The sequence below is a fragment of the Oncorhynchus masou genome, chromosome 5 (genome assembly GCF_036934945.1).
Source record: "Oncorhynchus masou masou isolate Uvic2021 chromosome 5, UVic_Omas_1.1, whole genome shotgun sequence".
Classification (NCBI taxonomy): domain Eukaryota; kingdom Metazoa; phylum Chordata; class Actinopteri; order Salmoniformes; family Salmonidae; genus Oncorhynchus; species Oncorhynchus masou.
The window spans coordinates 2,129,643-2,152,125 of record NC_088216.1 but is presented as its reverse complement, the minus strand read 5'-3'; the positions used below and the strand labels follow the sequence as shown (position 1 = coordinate 2,152,125).

The 22,483-nt window shown below is 41.1% G+C and overlaps 1 protein-coding gene across 1 annotated transcript in view; it reads right to left on the bottom strand.

Annotated features, from left to right (window-relative positions):
• Positions 1-22,483, bottom strand: part of LOC135530887 (caskin-1-like) — a 144,721-nt gene that overhangs the window by 1,957 nt on the left and 120,281 nt on the right. Inside the window, 3 exon segments of the mRNA XM_064959064.1 lie at positions 235-386; positions 501-913; positions 1,164-1,705. Coding sequence (XP_064815136.1) covers positions 235-386; positions 501-913; positions 1,164-1,705 — 1,107 coding nt within the window.

The following is a 22,483-nucleotide window of genomic DNA, read 5'->3' as shown; positions in this document are numbered from 1 at the left end:
GTGTGTCTCCTCACTGGTAGTGTGTGTGTGTGTCTCTTCACTGGTTGTGTGTGTGTGTGTGTGTGTGTGTGTGTGCTCACTGGTTGTGTGTGTGTGTGTCCCTCACTGGTTGTGTGTGTGTGTGTGTGTGTGTGTGTGTGTGTGTGTCACTGTGTGTGTGTGTGTGTCTGTCACTGTTGTGTGTGTGTGTGTGTGTGTCACTGGTTGTGTGTTTGTGTGAGTGTGTCTCCTCACTGGTTGTGTGTGTGATCCTGGTTAATCTTCTGCTCCACAGCTTCCAGAGCTGCAGCTAGGGAGGCGCTGGTCTCCTCCAACCTCAGATGATGCACCTCCTCTTCTTCCTCCTCCTCCCCAACTTGGGCTGGAGCCTCCTCCTTGGTCTGCTCCTCCTCCTTCTCTCTCCTTCTCTCAACTCTCCTCTCCACCTCCTCCGTCTCTCTCCTTCTCTCAACTCTCCTCTCCTCCTCTCTCCTTCTCTCAACTCTCCTCTCCTCCTCCACCTCCTCCTTCTCTCTCCTCCTCTCAACTCTCTTCTCCTCCTCCACCTTCTCAACTTCTCTCCGGTCCTCTTTTAGTCTTTCTTCCTCCCTCCCTCTCTCCTCCCTTTCCTCCCCCTCCCTCCCCACCAGCAGGTCGACAGAGAGGCCAGAAATGGAGGAGCGGGGAGGCTTGACGGGGTGGGGGGTGGAACCGGGGGTGGAGGGGGTCTGGGGAGTGGAGGGGCTGGTGGCGGGAGAGGAGGAGGAGGTGTAGGGGGGGACAGGGGACAGGGAGGGAGGGGTGAGGGTGTCTGGGATAGGGAGAGGTCTAGGGAGAGGGGTGGGGGAGGAGAGTGAGGGTTTGGTGGGTTTAGGACCGGTGGGAGGAGGGCAGGGTTTGAAGGAGACTGGGGGAGGCATCCACCTCGGATCTGCTGGAGAAAAAATACAGAGAAAAAAAATGGTTTAGAGGTCAGAGGTCAGGGATTAGGGTTAAACTCACCAGGACTGTCAGCTTCAGGCCCAGGTAAGGGGAAGCGTCTAGTCGGGGTTGGGTTTAGAGGTCAGAGGTCAGGGATTAGGGTTAAACTCACCAGGACTGTCAGCTTCAGGCCCAGGTAAGGGGACGCGTCTGGTCGGGGTTGGGTTTAGAGGTCAGAGGTCAGGGATTAGGGTTAAACTCACCAGGACTGTCAGCTTCAGGCCCAGGTAAGGGGACGCGTCTGGTCGGGGTGGGGGGGTCCTGCTGCTGTCTCCTCACGGCCGCCATGGAGGGTTTGGGCGACACCGGCGGCTTCAGCGGCTTCCTGACTTCTGGCCTATCACAGCTCTCCCTGCGAGAGGCCACCTCCCCCTCAGCCTCCGACCCGGGCCGCATCCGCAGGATGATGCGGTGTGATTGGTCGACCCCTCCGTTCACCTGCTGGGGGGCCAACTGGCTGCGATGAAATTGGTCAATGCTGCTCTCTGGTTGGTCAACACTCTTCCTGCTGCTCTCTGGTTGGTCAATGTTCTTCCTGCTGCTGTCTGTTTGGCCGCTGCCAGGTGTGGCGCTCGCTGGTTGGTCGACGCTGGTTGTGCTAATCTCTGGTTGGCTGCTGCTGGTTGTGCTGTTGTCTGATTGGTCATTGCTGTGCTCGCGGCTGCGTGGGCGTCGCCGAATGGTGTCTGTCTCCATCAGATGGAACTTCTCTGCGTCAGAATAGTTGGGGGGGTGGGGCTTTCTCCTGGGCACCAATCAGATTGAATTTTAGATATATCAATCAAATAGAATCTGTATAACTGTTGTATAACTGTTGTTAGAGTGATAAATATAATTGTAACTGTTACAGACTGGTAGAGTTAAACTGGTAGAGTTAGAGTGATAGAGTGGTTGAGACAGACTGATAGAGTTAGACTGGTAGAGTTAGACTGATAGACTGGTAGAGTTAGACTGGTAGAGTTAGACTGGTAGAGTTAGACTGGTAGAGTTAGACTGATAGAGTTAGACTGATAGAGTTAGACTGGTAGAGTTAGACTGGTAGAGTTAGACTGATAGACTGGTAGAGTTAGACTGGTAGTGTTAGACTGGTAGAGTTAGACTGGTAGAGTTAGACTGGTAGAGTTAGACTGGTAGAGTTAGACTGGTAGAGTTAGACTGATAGACTGGTAGAGTTAGACTGATAGAGTTAGACTGATAGAGTTAGACTGGTAGAGTTAGACTGGTAGAGTTAGACTGATAGAGTTAGACTGATAGACTGGTAGAGTTAGACTGGTAGAGTTAGACTGGTAGAGTTAGACTGATAGACTGGTAGAGTTAGACTGGTAGAGTTAGACTGGTAGAGTTAGACTGATAGACTGAGAGTTAGACTGGTAGAGTTAGACTGAGAGTTAGACTGGTAGAGTTAGACTGGTGAGTTAGACTGATAGACTGAGTAGACTGTTAGACTGGTAGAGTTAGACTGGTAGAGTTAGACTAGACTGGTAGAGTTAGACTAGAGTTAGACTGGTAGAGTTAGAGACTGATGAGTTAGACTGATAGAGTTAGACTGGTAGAGTTAGACTGTTAGAGTTAGACTGATAGAGTTAGACTTAGACTGGTAGAGTTAGACTGGTAGAGTTAGACTGGTAGAGTTAGACTGGTAGAGTTAGACTGAGTAGAGTTAGACTGATAGACTGGTAGAGTTAGACTGATAGAGTTAGACTGGTAGAGTTAGACTGGTAGAGTTAGACTGGTAGAGTTAGACTGATAGAGTTAGACTGATAGAGTTAGACTGGTAGACTGATAGAGTTAGACTGGTAGAGTTAGACTGGTAGAGTTAGACTGATAGAGTTAGACTGACTAGAGTTAGACTGGTAGAGTTAGACTGGTAGAGTTAGACTGATAGAGTTAGACTGATAGAGTTAGACTGATAGAGTTAGACTGGTAGAGTTAGACTGGTAGAGTTAGACTGGTAGAGTTAGACTGGTAGAGTTAGACTGTTAGAGTTAGAGTTAGACTGATAGAGTTAGACTGATAGACTGATAGAGTTAGACTGATAGACTGATAGAGTTAGACTGGTAGAGTTAGACTGGTAGAGTTAGACTGATAGACTGGTAGAGTTAGACTGATAGACTGATAGAGTTAGACTGGTAGAGTTAGACTGGTAGAGTTAGACTGATAGACTGATAGAGTTAGACTGGTAGAGTTAGACTGGTAGACTGGTAGAGTTAGACTGGTAGAGTTAGACTGATAGACTGGTAGAGTTAGACTGATAGAGTTAGACTGATAGACTGGTAGAGTTAGACTGGTAGAGTTAGACTGGTAGAGTTAGACTGGTAGAGTTAGACTGATAGACTGATAGAGTTAGACTGGTAGAGTTAGACTGATAGACTGATAGAGTTAGACTGGTAGAGTTAGACTGGTAGAGTTGGACTGCTAGAGTTAGACTGGTAGAGTTAGACTGATAGACTGATAGAGTTAGACTGGTAGAGTTAGACTGATAGACTGATAGAGTTAGACTGATAGAGTTAGACTGGTAGAGTTAGACTGGTAGAGTTAGACTGATAGACTGGTAGAGTTAGACTGGTAGAGTTAGACTGGTAGAGTTAGACTGATAGAGTTAGACTGGTAGAGTTAGACTGGTAGAGTTAGACTGATAGACTGGTAGAGTTAGACTGGTAGAGTTAGACTGGTAGAGTTAGACTGATAGAGTTAGACTGATAGAGTTAGACTGATAGACTGACTGTAGAGTTAGACTGGTAGAGTAGACTGGTAGAGTTAGACTAGATTAGACTGATAGAGTTAGACTGATAGAGTTAGACTGGTAGAGTTAGACTGGTAGAGTTAGAGTTAGACTGATAGACTGATAGAGTTAGACTGGTAGAGTTAGACTGGTAGAGTTAGACTGATAGACTGGTAGAGTTAGACTGGTAGAGTTAGACTGGTAGAGTTAGACTGGCAGAGTTAGACTGGTAGAGTTAGACTGGTAGAGTTAGACTGATAGACTGGTAGAGTTAGACTGATAGAGTTAGACTGGTAGAGTTAGACTGGTAGAGTTAGACTGGTAGAGTTAGACTGATAGAGTTAGACCAGAGTTAGACTGATAGAGTTAGACTGGTAGAGTTAGACTGGTAGAGTTAGACTGATAGAGTTAGACTGGTAGAGTTAGACTGATAGAGTTAGACTGATAGACTGGTAGAGTTAGACTGGTAGAGTTAGACTGATAGACTGGTAGAGTTAGACTGGTAGAGTTAGACTGGTAGAGTTAGACTGATAGAGTTAGACTGATAGAGTTAGACTGGTAGAGTTAGACTGATAGAGTTAGACTGGTAGAGTTAGAATGATAGACTGGTAGAGTTAGACTGGTAGAGTTAGACTGATAGAGTTAGACTGATAGACTGGTAGAGTTAGACTGATAGAGTTAGACTGGTAGAGTTAGACTGATAGAGTTAGACTGGTAGACTGGTAGAGTTAGACTGGTAGAGTTAGACTGATAGACTGGTAGAGTTAGACTGATAGAGTTAGACTGATAGAGTTAGACTGATAGACTGGTAGAGTTAGACTGATAGAGTTAGACTGGTAGAGTTAGACTGGTAGAGTTAGACTGGTAGAGTTAGACTGATAGAGTTAGACTGATAGAGTTAGACTGATAGAGTTAGACTGATAGACTGGTAGAGTTAGACTGATAGAGTTAGACTGATAGAGTTAGACTGGTAGAGTTAGACTGGTAGAGTTAGACTGATAGAGTTAGACTGATAGAGTTAGACTGATAGAGTTAGACTGGTAGAGTTAGACTGGTAGAGTTAGACTGATAGAGTTAGACTGATAGACTGATAGAGTTAGACTGGTAGAGTTAGACTGATAGAGTTAGACTGATAGAGTTAGACTGGTAGAGTTAGACTGATAGAGTTAGACTGATAGAGTTAGACTGATAGACTGATAGAGTTAGACTGGTAGAGTTAGACTGGTAGAGTTAGACTGATAGAGTTAGACTGATAGAGTTAGACTGATAGACTGGTAGAGTTAGACTGATAGAGTTAGACTGATAGACTGGTAGAGTTAGACTGGTAGAGTTAGACTGGTAGAGTTAGACTGTTAGACTGATAGAGTTAGACTGATAGAGTTAGACTGGTAGAGTTAGACTGGTAGAGTTAGACTGGTAGAGTTAGACTGGTAGAGTTAGACTGATAGAGTTAGACTGGTAGAGTTAGACTGGTAGAGTTAGACTGGTAGAGTTAGACTGATAGAGTTAGACTGGTAGAGTTAGACTGGTAGAGTTAGACTGATAGACTGGTAGAGTTAGACTGGTAGTGTTAGACTGGTAGAGTTAGACTGGTAGAGTTAGACTGGTAGAGTTAGACTGGTAGAGTTAGACTGATAGACTGGTAGAGTTAGACTGATAGAGTTAGACTGATAGAGTTAGACTGGTAGAGTTAGACTGGTAGAGTTAGACTGATAGAGTTAGACTGATAGAGTTAGAATGATAGAGTTAGACTGGTAGAGTTAGACTGGTAGAGTTAGACTGATAGAGTTAGACTGGTAGAGTTAGACTGATAGAGTTAGACTGATAGACTGGTAGAGTTAGACTGGTAGAGTTAGACTGATAGACTGGTAGAGTTAGACTGGTAGAGTTAGACTGGTAGAGTTAGACTGATAGAGTTAGACTGATAGAGTTAGACTGGTAGAGTTAGACTGATAGAGTTAGACTGGTAGAGTTAGAATGATAGACTGGTAGAGTTAGACTGGTAGAGTTAGACTGATAGAGTTAGACTGGTAGACTGGTAGAGTTAGACTGGTAGAGTAGAGTTAGACTGGTAGAGTTAGACTGATAGAGTTAGACTGATAGAGTTAGACTGATAGACTGGTAGAGTTAGACTGATAGAGTTAGACTGGTAGAGTTAGACTGGTAGAGTTAGACTGGTAGAGTTAGACTGATAGAGTTAGACTGATAGAGTTAGACTGATAGAGTTAGACTGATAGACTGGTAGAGTTAGACTGATAGAGTTAGACTGATAGAGTTAGACTGATAGAGTTAGACTGGTAGAGTTAGACTGGTAGAGTTAGACTGATAGAGTTAGACTGATAGAGTTAGACTGATAGAGTTAGACTGGTAGAGTTAGACTGGTAGAGTTAGACTGATAGAGTTAGACTGATAGACTGATAGAGTTAGACTGGTAGAGTTAGACTGATAGAGTTAGACTGGTAGAGTTAGACTGGTAGAGTTAGACTGATAGAGTTAGAGTTAGACTGATAGAGTTAGACTGATAGACTGATAGAGTTAGACTGGTAGAGTTAGACTGGTAGAGTTAGACTGATAGAGTTAGACTGATAGAGTTAGACTGATAGACTGGTAGAGTTAGACTGATAGAGTTAGACTGATAGACTGGTAGAGTTAGACTGGTAGAGTTAGACTGGTAGAGTTAGACTGTTAGACTGATAGAGTTAGACTGATAGAGTTAGACTGGTAGAGTTAGACTGGTAGAGTTAGACTGGTAGAGTTAGACTGATAGACTGGTAGAGTTAGACTGGTAGAGTTAGACTGGTAGAGTTAGACTGGTAGAGTTAGACTGATAGAGTTAGACTGATAGAGTTAGACTGATAGAGTTAGACTGGTAGAGTTAGACTGGTAGAGTTAGACTGATAGAGTTAGACTGGTAGAGTTAGACTGGTAGAGTTAGACTGGTAGAGTTAGACTGGTAGAGTTAGACTGGTAGAGTTAGACTGATAGAGTTAGACTGGTAGAGTTAGACTGGTAGAGTTAGACTGATAGAGTTAGACTGATAGACTGGTAGAGTTAGACTGGTAGAGTTAGACTGATAGAGTTAGACTGATAGAGTTAGACTGGTAGAGTTAGACTGGTAGAGTTAGACTGATAGAGTTAGACTGGTAGAGTTAGACTGGTAGAGTTAGACTGATAGAGTTAGACTGGTAGAGTTAGACTGGTAGAGTTAGACTGGTAGAGTTAGACTGGTAGAGTTAGACTGATAGAGTTAGACTGATAGAGTTAGACTGATAGACTGGTAGAGTTAGACTGATAGAGTTAGACTGATAGAGTTAGACTGATAGAGTTAGACTGATAGAGTTAGACTGGTAGAGTTAGACTGGTAGAGTTAGACTGGTAGAGTTAGACTGATAGAGTTAGACTGATAGAGTTAGACTGATAGAGTTAGACTGGTAGAGTTAGACTGATAGAGTTAGACTGATAGACTGATAAAGTTAGACTGGTAGAGTTAGACTGATAGAGTTAGACTGGTAGAGTTAGACTGGTAGAGTTAGACTGATAGAGTTAGAGTTAGACTGATAGAGTTAGACTGATAGACTGATAGAGTTAGACTGGTAGAGTTAGACTGGTAGAGTTAGACTGATAGAGTTAGACTGGTAGAGTTAGACTGATAGAGTTAGACTGATAGACTGGTAGAGTTAGACTGGTAGAGTTAGACTGGTAGAGTTAGACTGATAGAGTTAGACTGGTAGAGTTAGACTGGTAGAGTTAGACTGATAGAGTTAGACTGATAGAGTTAGACTGGTAGAGTTAGACTGGTAGAGTTAGACTGATAGAGTTAGACTGGTAGAGTTAGACTGATAGACTGGTAGAGTTAGACTGGTAGAGTTAGACTGGTAGAGTTAGACTGGTAGAGTTAGACTGATAGAGTTAGACTGATAGAGTTAGACTGGTAGAGTTAGACTGGTAGAGTTAGACTGGTAGAGTTAGACTGGTAGAGTTAGACTGGTAGAGTTAGACTGGTAGAGTTAGACTGATAGAGTTAGACTGGTAGAGTTAGACTGGTAGAGTTAGACTGATAGAGTTAGACTGATAGACTGGTAGAGTTAGACTGGTAGAGTTAGACTGATAGAGTTAGACTGATAGAGTTAGACTGGTAGAGTTAGACTGGTAGAGTTAGACTGATAGAGTTAGACTGGTAGAGTTAGACTGGTAGAGTTAGACTGGTAGAGTTAGACTGGTAGAGTTAGACTGGTAGAGTTAGACTGATAGAGTTAGACTGGTAGAGTTAGACTGGTAGAGTTAGACTGATAGAGTTAGACTGATAGACTGGTAGAGTTAGACTGGTAGAGTTAGACTGATAGAGTTAGACTGATAGAGTTAGACTGGTAGAGTTAGACTGATAGAGTTAGACTGATAGAGTTAGACTGATAGAGTTAGACTGATAGACTGGTAGAGTTAGACTGATAGAGTTAGACTGGTAGAGTTAGACTGATAGAGTTAGACTGATAGAGTTAGACTGATAGACTGGTAGAGTTAGACTGATAGAGTTAGACTGGTAGAGTTAGACTGGTAGAGTTAGACTGGTAGAGTTAGACTGATAGACTGGTAGAGTTAGACTGGTAGAGTTAGACTGATAGAGTTAGACTGGTAGAGTTAGACTGGTAGAGTTAGACTGATAGAGTTAGACTGATAGAGTTAGACTGATAGAGTTAGACTGATAGAGTTAGACTGGTAGAGTTAGACTGATAGAGTTAGACTGATAGAGTTAGACTGATAGAGTTGGACTACTAGAGTTAGACTGGTAGAGTTAGACTGACAGAGTTAGACTGGTAGAGTTAGACTGATAGAGTTAGACTGATAGAGTTAGACTGATAGAGTTAGACTGATAGAGTTGGACTGCTAGAGTTAGACTGGTAGAGTTAGACTGTTAGAGTTAGACTGATAGACTGGTAGAGTTAGACTGGTAGAGTTAGACTGTTAGAGTTAGACTGATAGAGTTAGACTGATAGAGGTAGACTGGTAGAGTTAGACTGGTAGAGTTAGACTGATAGAGTTAGACTGATAGAGTTAGACTGATAGAGTTAGACTGGTAGAGTTAGACTGATAGAGTTAGACTGATAGAGTTAGACTGATAGAGTTAGACTGGTAGAGTTAGACTGATAGAGTTAGACTGATAGAGTTAGACTGGTAGAGTTAGACTGGTAGAGTTAGACTGGTAGACTGTTAGACTGATAGACTGATAGAGTTAGACTGGTAGAGTTAGACTGATAGAGTTAGACTGGTAGAGTTAGACTGATAGAGTTAGACTGGTAGAGTTAGACTGATAGAGTTAGACTGATAGAGTTAGACTGATAGAGTTAGACTGGTAGAGTTAGACTGATAGAGTTAGACTGTTAGACTGATAGAGTTAGACTGATAGAGTTAGACTGGTAGAGTTAGACTGTTAGACTGGTAGAGTTAGACTGATAGACTGATAGAGTTAGACTGATAGAGTTAGACTGATAGAGTTAGACTGATAGAGTGGTAGAGTTAGACTGGTAGAGTTAGACTGGTAGAGTTAGACTGATAGAGTTAGACTGGTAGAGTTAGACTGATAGAGTTAGACTGGTAGAGTTAGACTGATAGACTGATAGAGTTAGACTGGTAGAGTTAGACTGGTAGAGGTAGACTGATAGAGTTAGACTGATAGAGTTAGACTGGTAGAGTTAGACTGATAGAGTTAGACTGTTAGACTGATAGAGTTAGACTGGTAGAGTTAGACTGGTAGAGTTAGACTGTTAGAGTTAGACTGGTAGAGTTAGACTGATAGAGTTAGAGTTAGACTGATAGAGTTAGACTGATAGACTGATAGAGTTAGACTGGTAGAGTTAGACTGGTAGAGTTAGACTGATAGAGTTAGACTGGTAGAGTTAGACTGATAGAGTTAGACTGATAGACTGGTAGAGTTAGACTGGTAGAGTTAGACTGGTAGAGTTAGACTGTTAGACTGATAGAGTTAGACTGATAGAGTTAGACTGATAGACTGGTAGAGTTAGACTGGTAGAGTTAGACTGATAGAGTTAGACTGATAGAGTTAGACTGGTAGAGTTAGACTGGTAGAGTTAGACTGATAGAGTTAGACTGGTAGAGTTAGACTGATAGACTGGTAGAGTTAGACTGGTAGAGTTAGACTGGTAGAGTTAGACTGGTAGAGTTAGACTGATAGAGTTAGACTGATAGAGTTAGACTGGTAGAGTTAGACTGGTAGAGTTAGACTGATAGAGTTAGACTGGTAGAGTTAGACTGGTAGAGTTAGACTGGTAGAGTTAGACTGGTAGAGTTAGACTGATAGAGTTAGACTGGTAGAGTTAGACTGGTAGAGTTAGACTGATAGAGTTAGACTGATAGACTGGTAGAGTTAGACTGGTAGAGTTAGACTGATAGAGTTAGACTGATAGAGTTAGACTGGTAGAGTTAGACTGGTAGAGTTAGACTGATAGAGTTAGACTGGTAGAGTTAGACTGGTAGAGTTAGACTGGTAGAGTTAGACTGGTAGAGTTAGACTGTTAGAGTTAGAGTTAGACTGATAGAGTTAGACTTAGACTGGTAGAGTTAGACTGGTAGAGTTAGACTGATAGAGTTAGACTGATAGAGTTAGACTGATAGAGTTAGACTGATAGAGTTAGACTGATAGAGTTAGACTGATAGAGTTAGACTGGTAGAGTTAGACTGATAGAGTTAGACTGGTAGAGTTAGACTGATAGAGTTAGACTGATAGAGTTAGACTGGTAGAGTTAGACTGATAGAGTTAGACTGGTAGAGTTAGACTGGTAGAGTTAGACTGGTAGAGTTAGACTGATAGACTGGTAGAGTTAGACTGGTAGAGTTAGACTGATAGAGTTAGACTGGTAGAGTTAGACTGGTAGAGTTAGACTGATAGAGTTAGACTGATAGAGTTAGACTGATAGAGTTAGACTGATAGAGTTAGACTGGTAGAGTTAGACTGATAGAGTTAGACTGATAGAGTTAGACTGATAGAGTTAGACTGAGTTAGACTGGTAGAGTTAGACTGATAGAGTTAGACTGGTAGAGTTAGACTGATAGAGTTAGACTGATAGAGTTAGACTGATAGAGTTAGACTGATAGAGTTGACTGGTAGAGTTAGACTGGTAGAGTTAGACTGTTAGAGTTAGACTTAGACTGTAGAGTTAGACTGGTAGAGTTAGACTGTTAGAGTTAGACTGATAGAGTTAGACTGATAGAGTTAGACTGGTAGAGTTAGACTGGTAGAGTTAGACTGATAGAGTTAGACTGATAGAGTTAGACTGATAGAGTTAGACTGGTAGAGTTAGACTGATAGAGTTAGACTGATAGAGTTAGACTGTTAGACTGGTAGAGTTAGACTGATAGAGTTAGACTGATAGAGTTAGACTGGTAGAGTTAGACTGGTAGAGTTAGACTGGTAGACTGTTTAGACTGATAGACTAGAGTTAGACTGGTAGAGTTAGACTGATAGAGTTAGACTGGTAGAGTTAGACTTAGACTGATAGAGTTAGACTGGTAGAGTTAGACTGGTAGAGGTAGACTGATAGAGTTAGACTGATAGAGTTAGACTGGTAGAGTTAGACTGGTAGTTAGAGTTAGACTGATAGAGTTAGACTGATAGAGTTAGACTGGTAGAGTTAGACTGTTAGACTGGTAGAGTTAGACTGATAGAGTTAGACTGATAGAGTTAGACTGATAGAGTTAGACTGATAGAGTGGTAGAGTTAGACTGGTAGAGTTAGACTGGTAGAGTTAGACTGATAGAGTTAGACTGGTAGAGTTAGACTGATAGAGTTAGACTGGTAGAGTTAGACTGATAGACTGATAGAGTTAGACTGGTAGAGTTAGACTGGTAGAGGTAGACTGATAGAGTTAGACTGATAGAGTTAGACTGGTAGAGTTAGACTGATAGAGTTAGACTGTTAGACTGATAGAGTTAGACTGGTAGAGTTAGACTGGTAGAGTTAGACTGATAGAGTTAGACTGATAGACTGGTAGAGTTAGACTGGTAGAGTTAGACTGATAGAGTTAGACTGATAGAGTTAGACTGGTAGAGTTAGACTGATAGAGTTAGACTGATAGAGTTAGACTGATAGAGTTAGACTGACTGGTAGAGTTAGACTGATAGAGTTAGACTGGTAGAGTTAGACTGATAGAGTTAGACTGATAGAGTTAGACTGATAGACTGGTAGAGTTAGACTGATAGAGTTAGACTGGTAGAGTTAGACTGGTAGAGTTAGACTGGTAGAGTTAGACTGATAGACTTAGACTGATAGAGTTAGACTGATAGAGTTAGACTGGTAGAGTTAGACTGGTAGAGTTAGACTGATAGAGTTAGACTGATAGAGTTAGACTGATAGAGTTAGACTGATAGAGTTAGACTGGTAGAGTTAGACTGATAGAGTTAGACTGATAGAGTTAGACTGATAGAGTTGGACTAGAGTTAGACTGGTAGAGTTAGACTGATAGAGTTAGACTGGTAGAGTTAGACTGATAGAGTTAGACTGATAGAGTTAGACTGATAGAGTTGGACTACTAGAGTTGGACTGCTAGAGTTAGACTGGTAGAGTTAGACTGTTAGAGTTAGACTGATAGACTGGTAGAGTTAGACTGGTAGAGTTAGACTGTTAGAGTTAGACTGATAGAGTTAGACTGATAGAGGTAGACTGGTAGAGTTAGACTGGTAGAGTTAGACTGATAGAGTTAGACTGATAGAGTTAGACTGATAGAGTTAGACTGGTAGAGTTAGACTGATAGAGTTAGACTGATAGAGTTAGACTGGTAGAGTTAGACTGGTAGAGTTAGACTGATAGAGTTAGACTGATAGAGTTAGACTGATAGAGTTAGACTGATAGAGTTAGACTGATAGAGTTAGACTGGTAGAGTTAGACTGGTAGAGTTAGACTGGTAGACTGATAGAGTTAGACTGATAGACTGATAGAGTTAGACTGGTAGAGTTAGACTGATAGAGTTAGACTGGTAGAGTTAGACTGATAGAGTTAGACTGGTAGAGTTAGACTGGTAGAGGTAGACTGATAGAGTTAGACTGATAGAGTTAGACTGGTAGAGTTAGACTGATAGAGTTAGACTGTTAGACTGATAGAGTTAGACTGATAGAGTTAGACTGGTAGAGTTAGACTGTTAGACTGGTAGAGTTAGACTGGTAGAGTTAGACTGGTAGAGTTAGACTGATAGAGTTAGACTGATAGAGTTAGACTGGTAGAGTTAGACTGGTAGAGTTAGACTGGTAGAGTTAGACTGGTAGAGTTAGACTGGTAGAGTTAGACTGGTAGAGTTAGACTGATAGAGTTAGACTGGTAGAGTTAGACTGGTAGAGTTAGACTGGTAGAGTTAGACTGATAGAGTTAGACTGGTAGAGTTAGACTGGTAGAGTTAGACTGATAGACTGGTAGAGTTAGACTGGTAGAGTTAGACTGATAGAGTTAGACTGGTAGAGTTAGACTGATAGAGTTAGACTGATAGAGTTAGACTGATAGAGTTAGACTGGTAGAGTTAGACTGGTAGAGTTAGACTGGTAGAGTTAGACTGATAGAGTTAGACTGATAGAGTTAGACTGGTAGAGTTAGACTGGTAGAGTTAGACTGATAGAGTTAGACTGATAGAGTTAGACTGGTAGAGTTAGACTGGTAGAGTTAGACTGGTAGAGTTAGACTTAGACTGATAGAGTTAGACTGATAGAGTTAGACTGGTAGAGTTAGACTGGTAGAGTTAGACTGTTAGAGTTAGACTGGTAGAGTTAGACTGGTAGAGTTAGACTGATAGAGTAGAGTTAGACTGGTAGAGTTAGACTGGTAGAGTTAGACTGGTAGAGTTAGACTGATAGAGTTAGACTGGTAGAGTTAGACTGATAGAGTTAGACTGATAGAGTTAGACTGATAGAGTTAGAGTTAGACTGATAGAGTTAGACTGGTAGAGTTAGACTGGTAGAGTTAGACTGGTAGAGTTAGACTGGTAGAGTTAGACTGATAGAGTTAGACTGGTAGAGTTAGACTGATAGAGTTAGACTGGTAGAGTTAGACTGGTAGAGTTAGACTGGTAGAGTTAGACTGATAGAGTTAGACTGATAGACTTAGACTGAGTTAGACTGGTAGAGTTAGACTGTTAGAGTTAGACTGGTAGAGTTAGACTGATAGAGTTAGAGTTAGACTGGTAGAGTTAGACTGGTAGAGTTAGACTGAGTTAGACTGATAGAGTTAGACTGGTAGAGTTAGACTGATAGAGTTAGACTGGTAGAGTTAGACTGATAGAGTTAGACTGATAGAGTTAGACTGATAGAGTTAGAGTTAGACTGATAGAGTTAGACTGGTAGAGTTAGACTGGTAGAGTTAGACTGGTAGAGTTAGACTGATAGAGTTAGACTGATAGACTGGTAGAGTTAGACTGGTAGAGTTAGACTGATAGAGTTAGACTGGTAGAGTTAGACTGGTAGAGTTAGACTGGTAGAGTTAGACTGGTAGAGTTAGACTGGTAGAGTTAGACTGATAGAGTTAGACTGGTAGAGTTAGACTGGTAGAGTTAGACTGATAGAGTTAGACTGATAGACTGGTAGAGTTAGACTGGTAGAGTTAGACTGATAGAGTTAGACTGATAGAGTTAGACTGGTAGAGTTAGACTGGTAGAGTTAGACTGATAGAGTTAGACTGGTAGAGTTAGACTGGTAGAGTTAGACTGGTAGAGTTAGACTGGTAGAGTTAGACTGGTAGAGTTAGACTGATAGAGTTAGACTGGTAGAGTTAGACTGGTTTAGACTGATAGAGTTAGACTGATAGACTGGTAGAGTTAGACTGGTAGAGTTAGACTGATAGAGTTAGACTGATAGAGTTAGACTGGTAGAGTTAGACTGATAGAGTTAGACTGATAGAGTTAGACTGATAGAGTTAGACTGATAGACTGGTAGAGTTAGACTGATAGAGTTAGACTGGTAGACATAAAGAGATATAGTTAGACTGATAGAGTTAGACTGATAGAGTTAGACTTAGACTGGTAGAGTTAGACTGATAGAGTTAGACTGGTAGAGTTAGACTGGTAGAGTTAGACTGGTAGAGTTAGACTGATAGACTGGTAGAGTTAGACTGGTAGAGTTAGACTGATAGAGTTAGACTGGTAGAGTTAGACTGGTAGAGTTAGACTGATAGAGTTAGACTGATAGAGTTAGACTGATAGAGTTAGACTGATAGAGTTAGACTGGTAGAGTTAGACTGATAGAGTTAGACTGATAGAGTTAGACTGATAGAGTTAGACTGGTTAGACTGGTAGAGTTAGACTGACAGAGTTAGACTGGTAGAGTTAGACTGATAGAGTTAGACTGATAGAGTTAGACTGATAGAGTTAGACTGATAGAGTTGGACTACTAGAGTTGGACTGCTAGAGTTAGACTGGTAGAGTTAGACTGTTAGAGTTAGACTGATAGACTGGTAGAGTTAGACTGGTAGAGTTAGACTGTTAGAGTTAGACTGATAGAGTTAGACTGATAGAGGTAGACTGGTAGAGTTAGACTGGTAGAGTTAGACTGATAGAGTTAGACTGATAGAGTTAGACTGATAGAGTTAGACTGGTAGAGTTAGACTGATAGAGTTAGACTGATAGAGTTAGACTGATAGAGTTAGACTGGTAGAGTTAGACTGATAGAGTTAGACTGATAGAGTTAGACTGGTAGAGTTAGACTGGTAGAGACTTAGACTGATAGAGTTAGACTGATAGACTGATAGAGTTAGACTGGTAGAGTTAGACTGATAGAGTTAGACTGGTAGAGTTAGACTGATAGACTGATAGAGTTAGACTGGTAGAGTTAGACTGGTAGAGGTAGACTGATAGAGTTAGACTGATAGAGTTAGACTGGTAGAGTTAGACTGATAGAGTTAGACTGTTAGACTGATAGAGTTAGACTGATAGAGTTAGACTGGTAGAGTTAGACTGTTAGACTGGTAGAGTTAGACTGATAGACTGATAGAGTTAGACTGATAGAGTTAGACTGATAGAGTTAGACTGATAGAGTTAGAGTTAGACTGGTAGAGTTAGACTGGTAGAGTTAGACTGATAGAGTTAGACTGGTAGAGTTAGACTGATAGAGTTAGACTGGTAGAGTTAGACTGATAGAGTTAGACTGGTAGAGTTAGACTGGTAGAGGTAGACTGATAGAGTTAGACTGATAGAGTTAGACTGGTAGAGTTAGACTGATAGAGTTAGACTGTTAGACTGATAGAGTTAGACTGGTAGAGTTAGACTGGTAGAGTTAGACTGTTAGACTGGTAGAGTTAGACTGGTAGAGTTAGACTGGTAGAGTTAGACTGATAGAGTTAGACTGATAGAGTTAGACTGGTAGAGTTAGACTGGTAGAGTTAGACTGGTAGAGTTAGACTGGTAGAGTTAGACTGACAGAGTTAGACTGGTAGAGTTTGACTGATAGAGTTAGACTGGTAGAGTTAGACTGGTAGAGTTAGACTGGTAGAGTTAGACTGATAGAGTTAGACTGGTAGAGTTAGACTGGTAGAGTTAGACTGATAGACTGGTAGAGTTAGACTGGTAGAGTTAGACTGATAGAGTTAGACTGGTAGAGTTAGACTGATAGAGTTAGACTGATAGAGTTAGACTGATAGAGTTAGACTGGTAGAGTTAGACTGGTAGAGTTAGACTGGTAGAGTTAGACTGGTAGAGTTAGACTGGTAGAGTTAGACTGGTAGAGTTAGACTGTTAGAGTTAGACTGATAGAGTTAGACTGATAGAGTTAGACTGGTAGAGTTAGACTGGTAGAGTTAGACTGTTAGAGTTAGACTGGTAGAGTTAGACTGATAGAGTGGTAGAGTTAGACTGATAGAGTGGTAGAGTTAGACTGGTAGAGTTAGACTGGTAGAGTTAGACTGGTAGAGTTAGACTGATAGAGTTAGACTGGTAGAGTTAGACTGATAGAGTTAGACTGATAGAGTTAGACTGATAGAGTTAGAGTTAGACTGATAGAGTTAGACTGGTAGAGTTAGACTGGTAGAGTTAGACTGGTAGAGTTAGACTGGTAGAGTTAGACTGATAGACTGGTAGAGTTAGACTGGTAGAGTTAGACTGGTAGAGTTAGACTGGTAGAGTTAGACTGGTAGAGTTAGACTGATAGAGTTAGACTGATAGACTGGTTAGACTGGTAGTTAGACTGTTAGACTGATAGAGTTAGACTGATAGAGTTAGACTGGTAGAGTTAGACTGGTAGAGTTAGACTGGTAGAGTTAGACTGATAGAGTTAGACTGATAGACTGGTAGAGTTAGACTGGTAGAGTTAGACTGTTAGAGTTAGACTGGTAGAGTTAGACTGATAGAGTGGTAGAGTTAGACTGGTAGAGTTAGACTGGTAGAGTTAGACTGGTAGAGTTAGACTGATAGAGTTAGACTGGTAGAGTTAGACTGATAGAGTTAGACTGGTAGAGTTAGACTGATAGAGTTAGACTGATAGAGTTAGACTGATAGAGTTAGACTGATAGAGTTAGACTGGTAGAGTTAGACTGGTAGAGTTAGACTGGTAGAGTTAGACTGATAGAGTTAGACTGATAGACTGGTAGAGTTAGACTGGTAGAGTTAGACTGATAGAGTTAGACTGGTAGAGTTAGACTGGTAGAGTTAGACTGGTAGAGTTAGACTGGTAGAGTTAGACTGATAGAGTTAGACTGATAGACTGGTAGAGTTAGACTGGTAGAGTTAGACTGGTAGAGTTAGACTGGTAGAGTTAGACTGATAGAGTTAGACTGGTAGAGTTAGACTGATAGAGTTAGACTGGTAGAGTTAGACTGGTAGAGTTGGACTGGTAGAGTTAGACTGTTAGACTGATAGACTGGTAGAGTTAGACTGGTAGAGTTAGACTGATAGAGTTAGACTGGTAGAGTTAGACTGGTGGAGTTAGACTGGTAGAGTTAGACTGATAGAGTTAGACTGATAGAGTTAGACTGATAGAGTTAGACTGATAGACTGGTAGAGTTAGACTGATAGACTGGTAGAGTTAGACTGGTAGAGTTAGACTGGTAGAGTTAGACTGGTAGAGTTAGACTGATAGACTGGTTTAGACTGGTAGAGTTAGACTGGTAGAGTTAGACTGATAGAGTTAGACTGATAGACTGGTAGAGTGAGACTGATAGACTGGTAGAGTTAGACTGGTAGAGTTAGACTGGTAGAGTTAGACTGATAGAGTTAGACTGATAGACTGGTAGACTGGTAGAGTTAGACTGGTAGAGTTAGACTGATAGAGTTAGACTGATAGAGTTAGACTGGTAGAGTTAGACTGGTAGAGTTAGACTGATAGAGTTAGACTGATAGACTGGTAGAGTTAGACTGATAGAGTTAGACTGGTAGAGTTAGACTGGTAGAGTTAGACTGATAGAGTTAGACTGGTAGACTGGTAGAGTTAGACTGGTAGAGTTAGACTGATAGAGTTAGACTGATAGAGTTAGACTGGTAGAGTTAGACTGATAGAGTTAGACTGATAGAGTTAGACTGGTAGAGTTAGACTGATAGAGTTAGACTGGTAGAGTTAGACTGGTAGAGTTAGACTGGTAGAGTTAGACTGATAGACTGGTAGAGTTAGACTGATAGAGTTAGACTGGTAGAGTTAGACTGGTAGAGTTAGACTGATAGAGTTAGACTGATAGACTGGTAGAGTTAGACTGGTAGAGTTAGACTGATAGAGTTAGACTGGTAGAGTTAGACTGAGAGTTAGACTGATAGAGTTAGACTGATAGAGTTAGACTGATAGAGTTAGACTGATAGAGTTAGACTGATAGACTGGTAGAGTTAGACTGATAGAGTTAGACTGGTAGAGTTAGACTGGTAGAGTTAGACTGGTAGAGTTAGACTGATAGAGTTAGACTGGTAGAGTTAGACTGGTAGAGTTAGACTGGTAGAGTTAGACTGGTAGAGTTAGACTGATAGAGTTAGACTGATAGAGTTAGACTGGTAGAGATAGACTGGTAGAGTTAGACTGGTAGAGTTAGACTGATAGAGTTAGACTGATAGAGTTAGAATGATTTAGACTGGTAGAGTTAGACTGATAGAGTTAGAATGATAGAGTTAGACTGGTAGAGTTAGACTGGTAGAGTTAGACTGGTAGAGTTAGACTGTTTAGACTGATAGAGTTAGACTGGTAGACTGGTAGAGTTAGACTGGTAGAGTTAGACTGATAGAGTTAGACTGATAGAGTTAGACTGGTAGAGATAGACTGGTAGAGTTAGACTGGTAGAGTTAGACTGATAGAGTTAGACTGATAGAGTTAGAATGATAGAGTTAGACTGGTAGAGTTAGACTGATAGAGTTAGACTGATAGAGTTAGAATGATAGAGTTAGAGTGGTAGAGTTAGACTGGTAGAGTTAGACTGATAGAGTTAGACTGATAGAGTTAGACTGATAGAGTTAGACTGATAGACTGGTAGAGTTAGACTGATAGACTGGTAGAGTTAGACTGGTAGAGTTAGACTGGTAGAGTTAGACTGGTAGAGTTAGACTGATAGACTGGTAGAGTTAGACTGGTAGAGTTAGACTGGTAGAGTTAGACTGATAGAGTTAGACTGATAGACTGGTAGAGTTAGACTGATAGACTGGTAGAGTTAGACTGGTAGAGTTAGACTGGTAGAGTTAGACTGATAGAGTTAGACTGATAGACTGTTTAGACTGGTAGAGTTAGACTGGTAGAGTTAGACTGATAGAGTTAGACTGATAGAGTTAGACTGGTAGAGTTAGACTGGTAGAGTTAGACTGATAGAGTTAGACTGATAGACTGGTAGAGTTAGACTGATAGAGTTAGACTGGTAGAGTTAGACTGGTAGAGTTAGACTGATAGAGTTAGACTGGTAGACTGGTAGAGTTAGACTGGTAGAGTTAGACTGATAGAGTTAGACTGATAGAGTTAGACTGGTAGAGTTAGACTGATAGAGTTAGACTGATAGAGTTAGACTGGTAGAGTTAGACTGATAGAGTTAGACTGGTAGAGTTAGACTGGTAGAGTTAGACTGGTAGAGTTAGACTGATGACTGGTAGAGTTAGACTGATAGAGTTAGACTGGTAGAGTTAGACTGGTAGAGTTAGACTGATAGAGTTAGACTGATAGACTGGTAGAGTTAGACTGGTAGAGTTAGACTGATAGAGTTAGACTGGTAGAGTTAGACTGGTAGAGTTAGACTGATAGAGTTAGACTGATAGAGTTAGACTGATAGAGTTAGACTGATAGAGTTAGACTGATAGACTGGTAGAGTTAGACTGATAGAGTTAGACTGGTAGAGTTAGACTGGTAGAGTTAGACTGGTAGAGTTAGACTGATAGAGTTAGACTGGTAGAGTTAGACTGGTAGAGTTAGACTGGTAGAGTTAGACTGGTAGAGTTAGACTGATAGAGTTAGACTGATAGAGTTAGACTGGTAGAGATAGACTGGTAGAGTTAGACTGGTAGAGTTAGACTGATAGAGTTAGACTGATAGAGTTAGAATGATAGAGTTAGACTGGTAGAGTTAGACTGATAGAGTTAGAGTGGTAGAGTTAGACTGGTAGAGTTAGACTGGTAGAGTTAGACTGGTAGAGTTAGACTGATAGAGTTAGACTGGTAGACTGGTAGAGTTAGACTGGTAGAGTTAGACTGATAGAGTTAGACTGATAGAGTTAGACTGGTAGAGATAGACTGGTAGAGTTAGACTGGTAGAGTTAGACTGATAGAGTTAGACTGATAGAGTTAGAATGATAGAGTTAGACTGGTAGAGTTAGACTGATAGAGTTAGACTGATAGAGTTAGAATGATAGAGTTAGAGTGGTAGAGTTAGACTGGTAGAGTTAGACTGATAGAGTTAGACTGGTAGACTGGTAGAGTTAGACTGGTAGAGTTAGACTGGTAGAGTTAGACTGATAGAGTTAGACTGATAGACTGGTAGAGTTAGACTGGTAGAGTTAGACTGGTAGAGTTAGACTGGTAGAGTTAGACTGATAGAGTTAGACTGGTAGAGTTAGACTGATAGAGTTAGACTGGTAGAGTTAGACTGGTAGAGTTAGACTGGTAGAGTTAGACTGATAGAGTTAGACTGATAGACTGGTAGAGTTAGACTGGTAGAGTTAGACTGATAGAGTTAGACTGGTAGAGTTAGACTGGTGGAGTTAGACTGGTAGAGTTAGACTGATAGAGTTAGACTGATAGAGTTAGACTGATAGAGTTAGACTGATAGAGTTAGACTGATAGAGTTAGACTGATAGAGTTGGACTACTAGAGTTAGACTGGTAGAGTTAGACTGACAGAGTTAGACTGGTAGAGTTAGACTGATAGAGTTAGACTGATAGAGTTAGACTGATAGAGTTGGACTACTAGAGTTGGACTGCTAGAGTTAGACTGGTAGAGTTAGACTGTTAGAGTTAGACTGATAGACTGGTAGAGTTAGACTGGTAGAGTTAGACTGTTAGAGTTAGACTGATAGAGTTAGACTGATAGAGGTAGACTGGTAGAGTTAGACTGGTAGAGTTAGACTGATAGAGTTAGACTGATAGAGTTAGACTGATAGAGTTAGACTGGTAGAGTTAGAGATTAGACTGGTAGAGTTAGACTGGTAGAGTTAGACTGGTAGAGTTAGACTGGTAGAGTTAGACTGATAGAGTTAGACTGGTAGACTGGTAGAGTTAGACTGGTAGAGTTAGACTGATAGAGTTAGACTGATAGAGTTAGACTGGTAGAGATAGACTGGTAGAGTTAGACTGGTAGAGTTAGACTGATAGAGTTAGACTGATAGAGTTAGAATGATAGAGTTAGACTGGTAGAGTTAGACTGATAGAGTTAGACTGATAGAGTTGACTGAGTTGGACTGAGTTAGACTGGTAGAGTTAGACTGTTAGAGTTAGACTGATAGACTGGTAGAGTTAGACTGGTAGAGTTAGACTGTTAGAGTTAGACTGATAGAGTTAGACTGATAGAGTTAGACTGGTAGAGTTAGACTGATAGAGTTAGACTGATAGAGTTAGACTGATAGAGTTAGACTGGTAGAGTTAGACTGATAGAGTTAGACTGATAGAGTTAGACTGATAGAGTTAGACTGGTAGAGTTAGACTGATAGAGTTAGACTGATAGAGTTAGACTGGTAGAGTTAGACTGGTAGAGTTAGACTGGTAGACTGATAGAGTTAGACTGATAGACTGATAGAGTTAGACTGGTAGAGTTAGACTGATAGAGTTAGACTGGTAGAGTTAGACTGATAGACTGATAGAGTTAGACTGGTAGAGTTAGACTGGTAGAGGTAGACTGATAGAGTTAGACTGATAGAGTTAGACTGGTAGAGTTAGACTGATAGAGTTAGACTGTTAGACTGATAGAGTTAGACTGATAGAGTTAGACTGGTAGAGTTAGACTGTTAGACTGGTAGAGTTAGACTGATAGACTGATAGAGTTAGACTGATAGAGTTAGACTGATAGAGTTAGACTGATAGAGTGGTAGAGTTAGACTGGTAGAGTTAGACTGGTAGAGTTAGACTGATAGAGTTAGACTGGTAGAGTTAGACTGATAGAGTTAGACTGGTAGAGTTAGACTGATAGACTGATAGAGTTAGACTGGTAGAGTTAGACTGGTAGAGGTAGACTGATAGAGTTAGACTGATAGAGTTAGACTGGTAGAGTTAGACTGATAGAGTTAGACTGTTAGACTGATAGAGTTAGACTGGTAGAGTTAGACTGGTAGAGTTAGACTGTTAGACTGGTAGAGTTAGACTGGTAGAGTTAGACTGGTAGAGTTAGACTGATAGAGTTAGACTGATAGAGTTAGACTGGTAGAGTTAGACTGGTAGAGTTA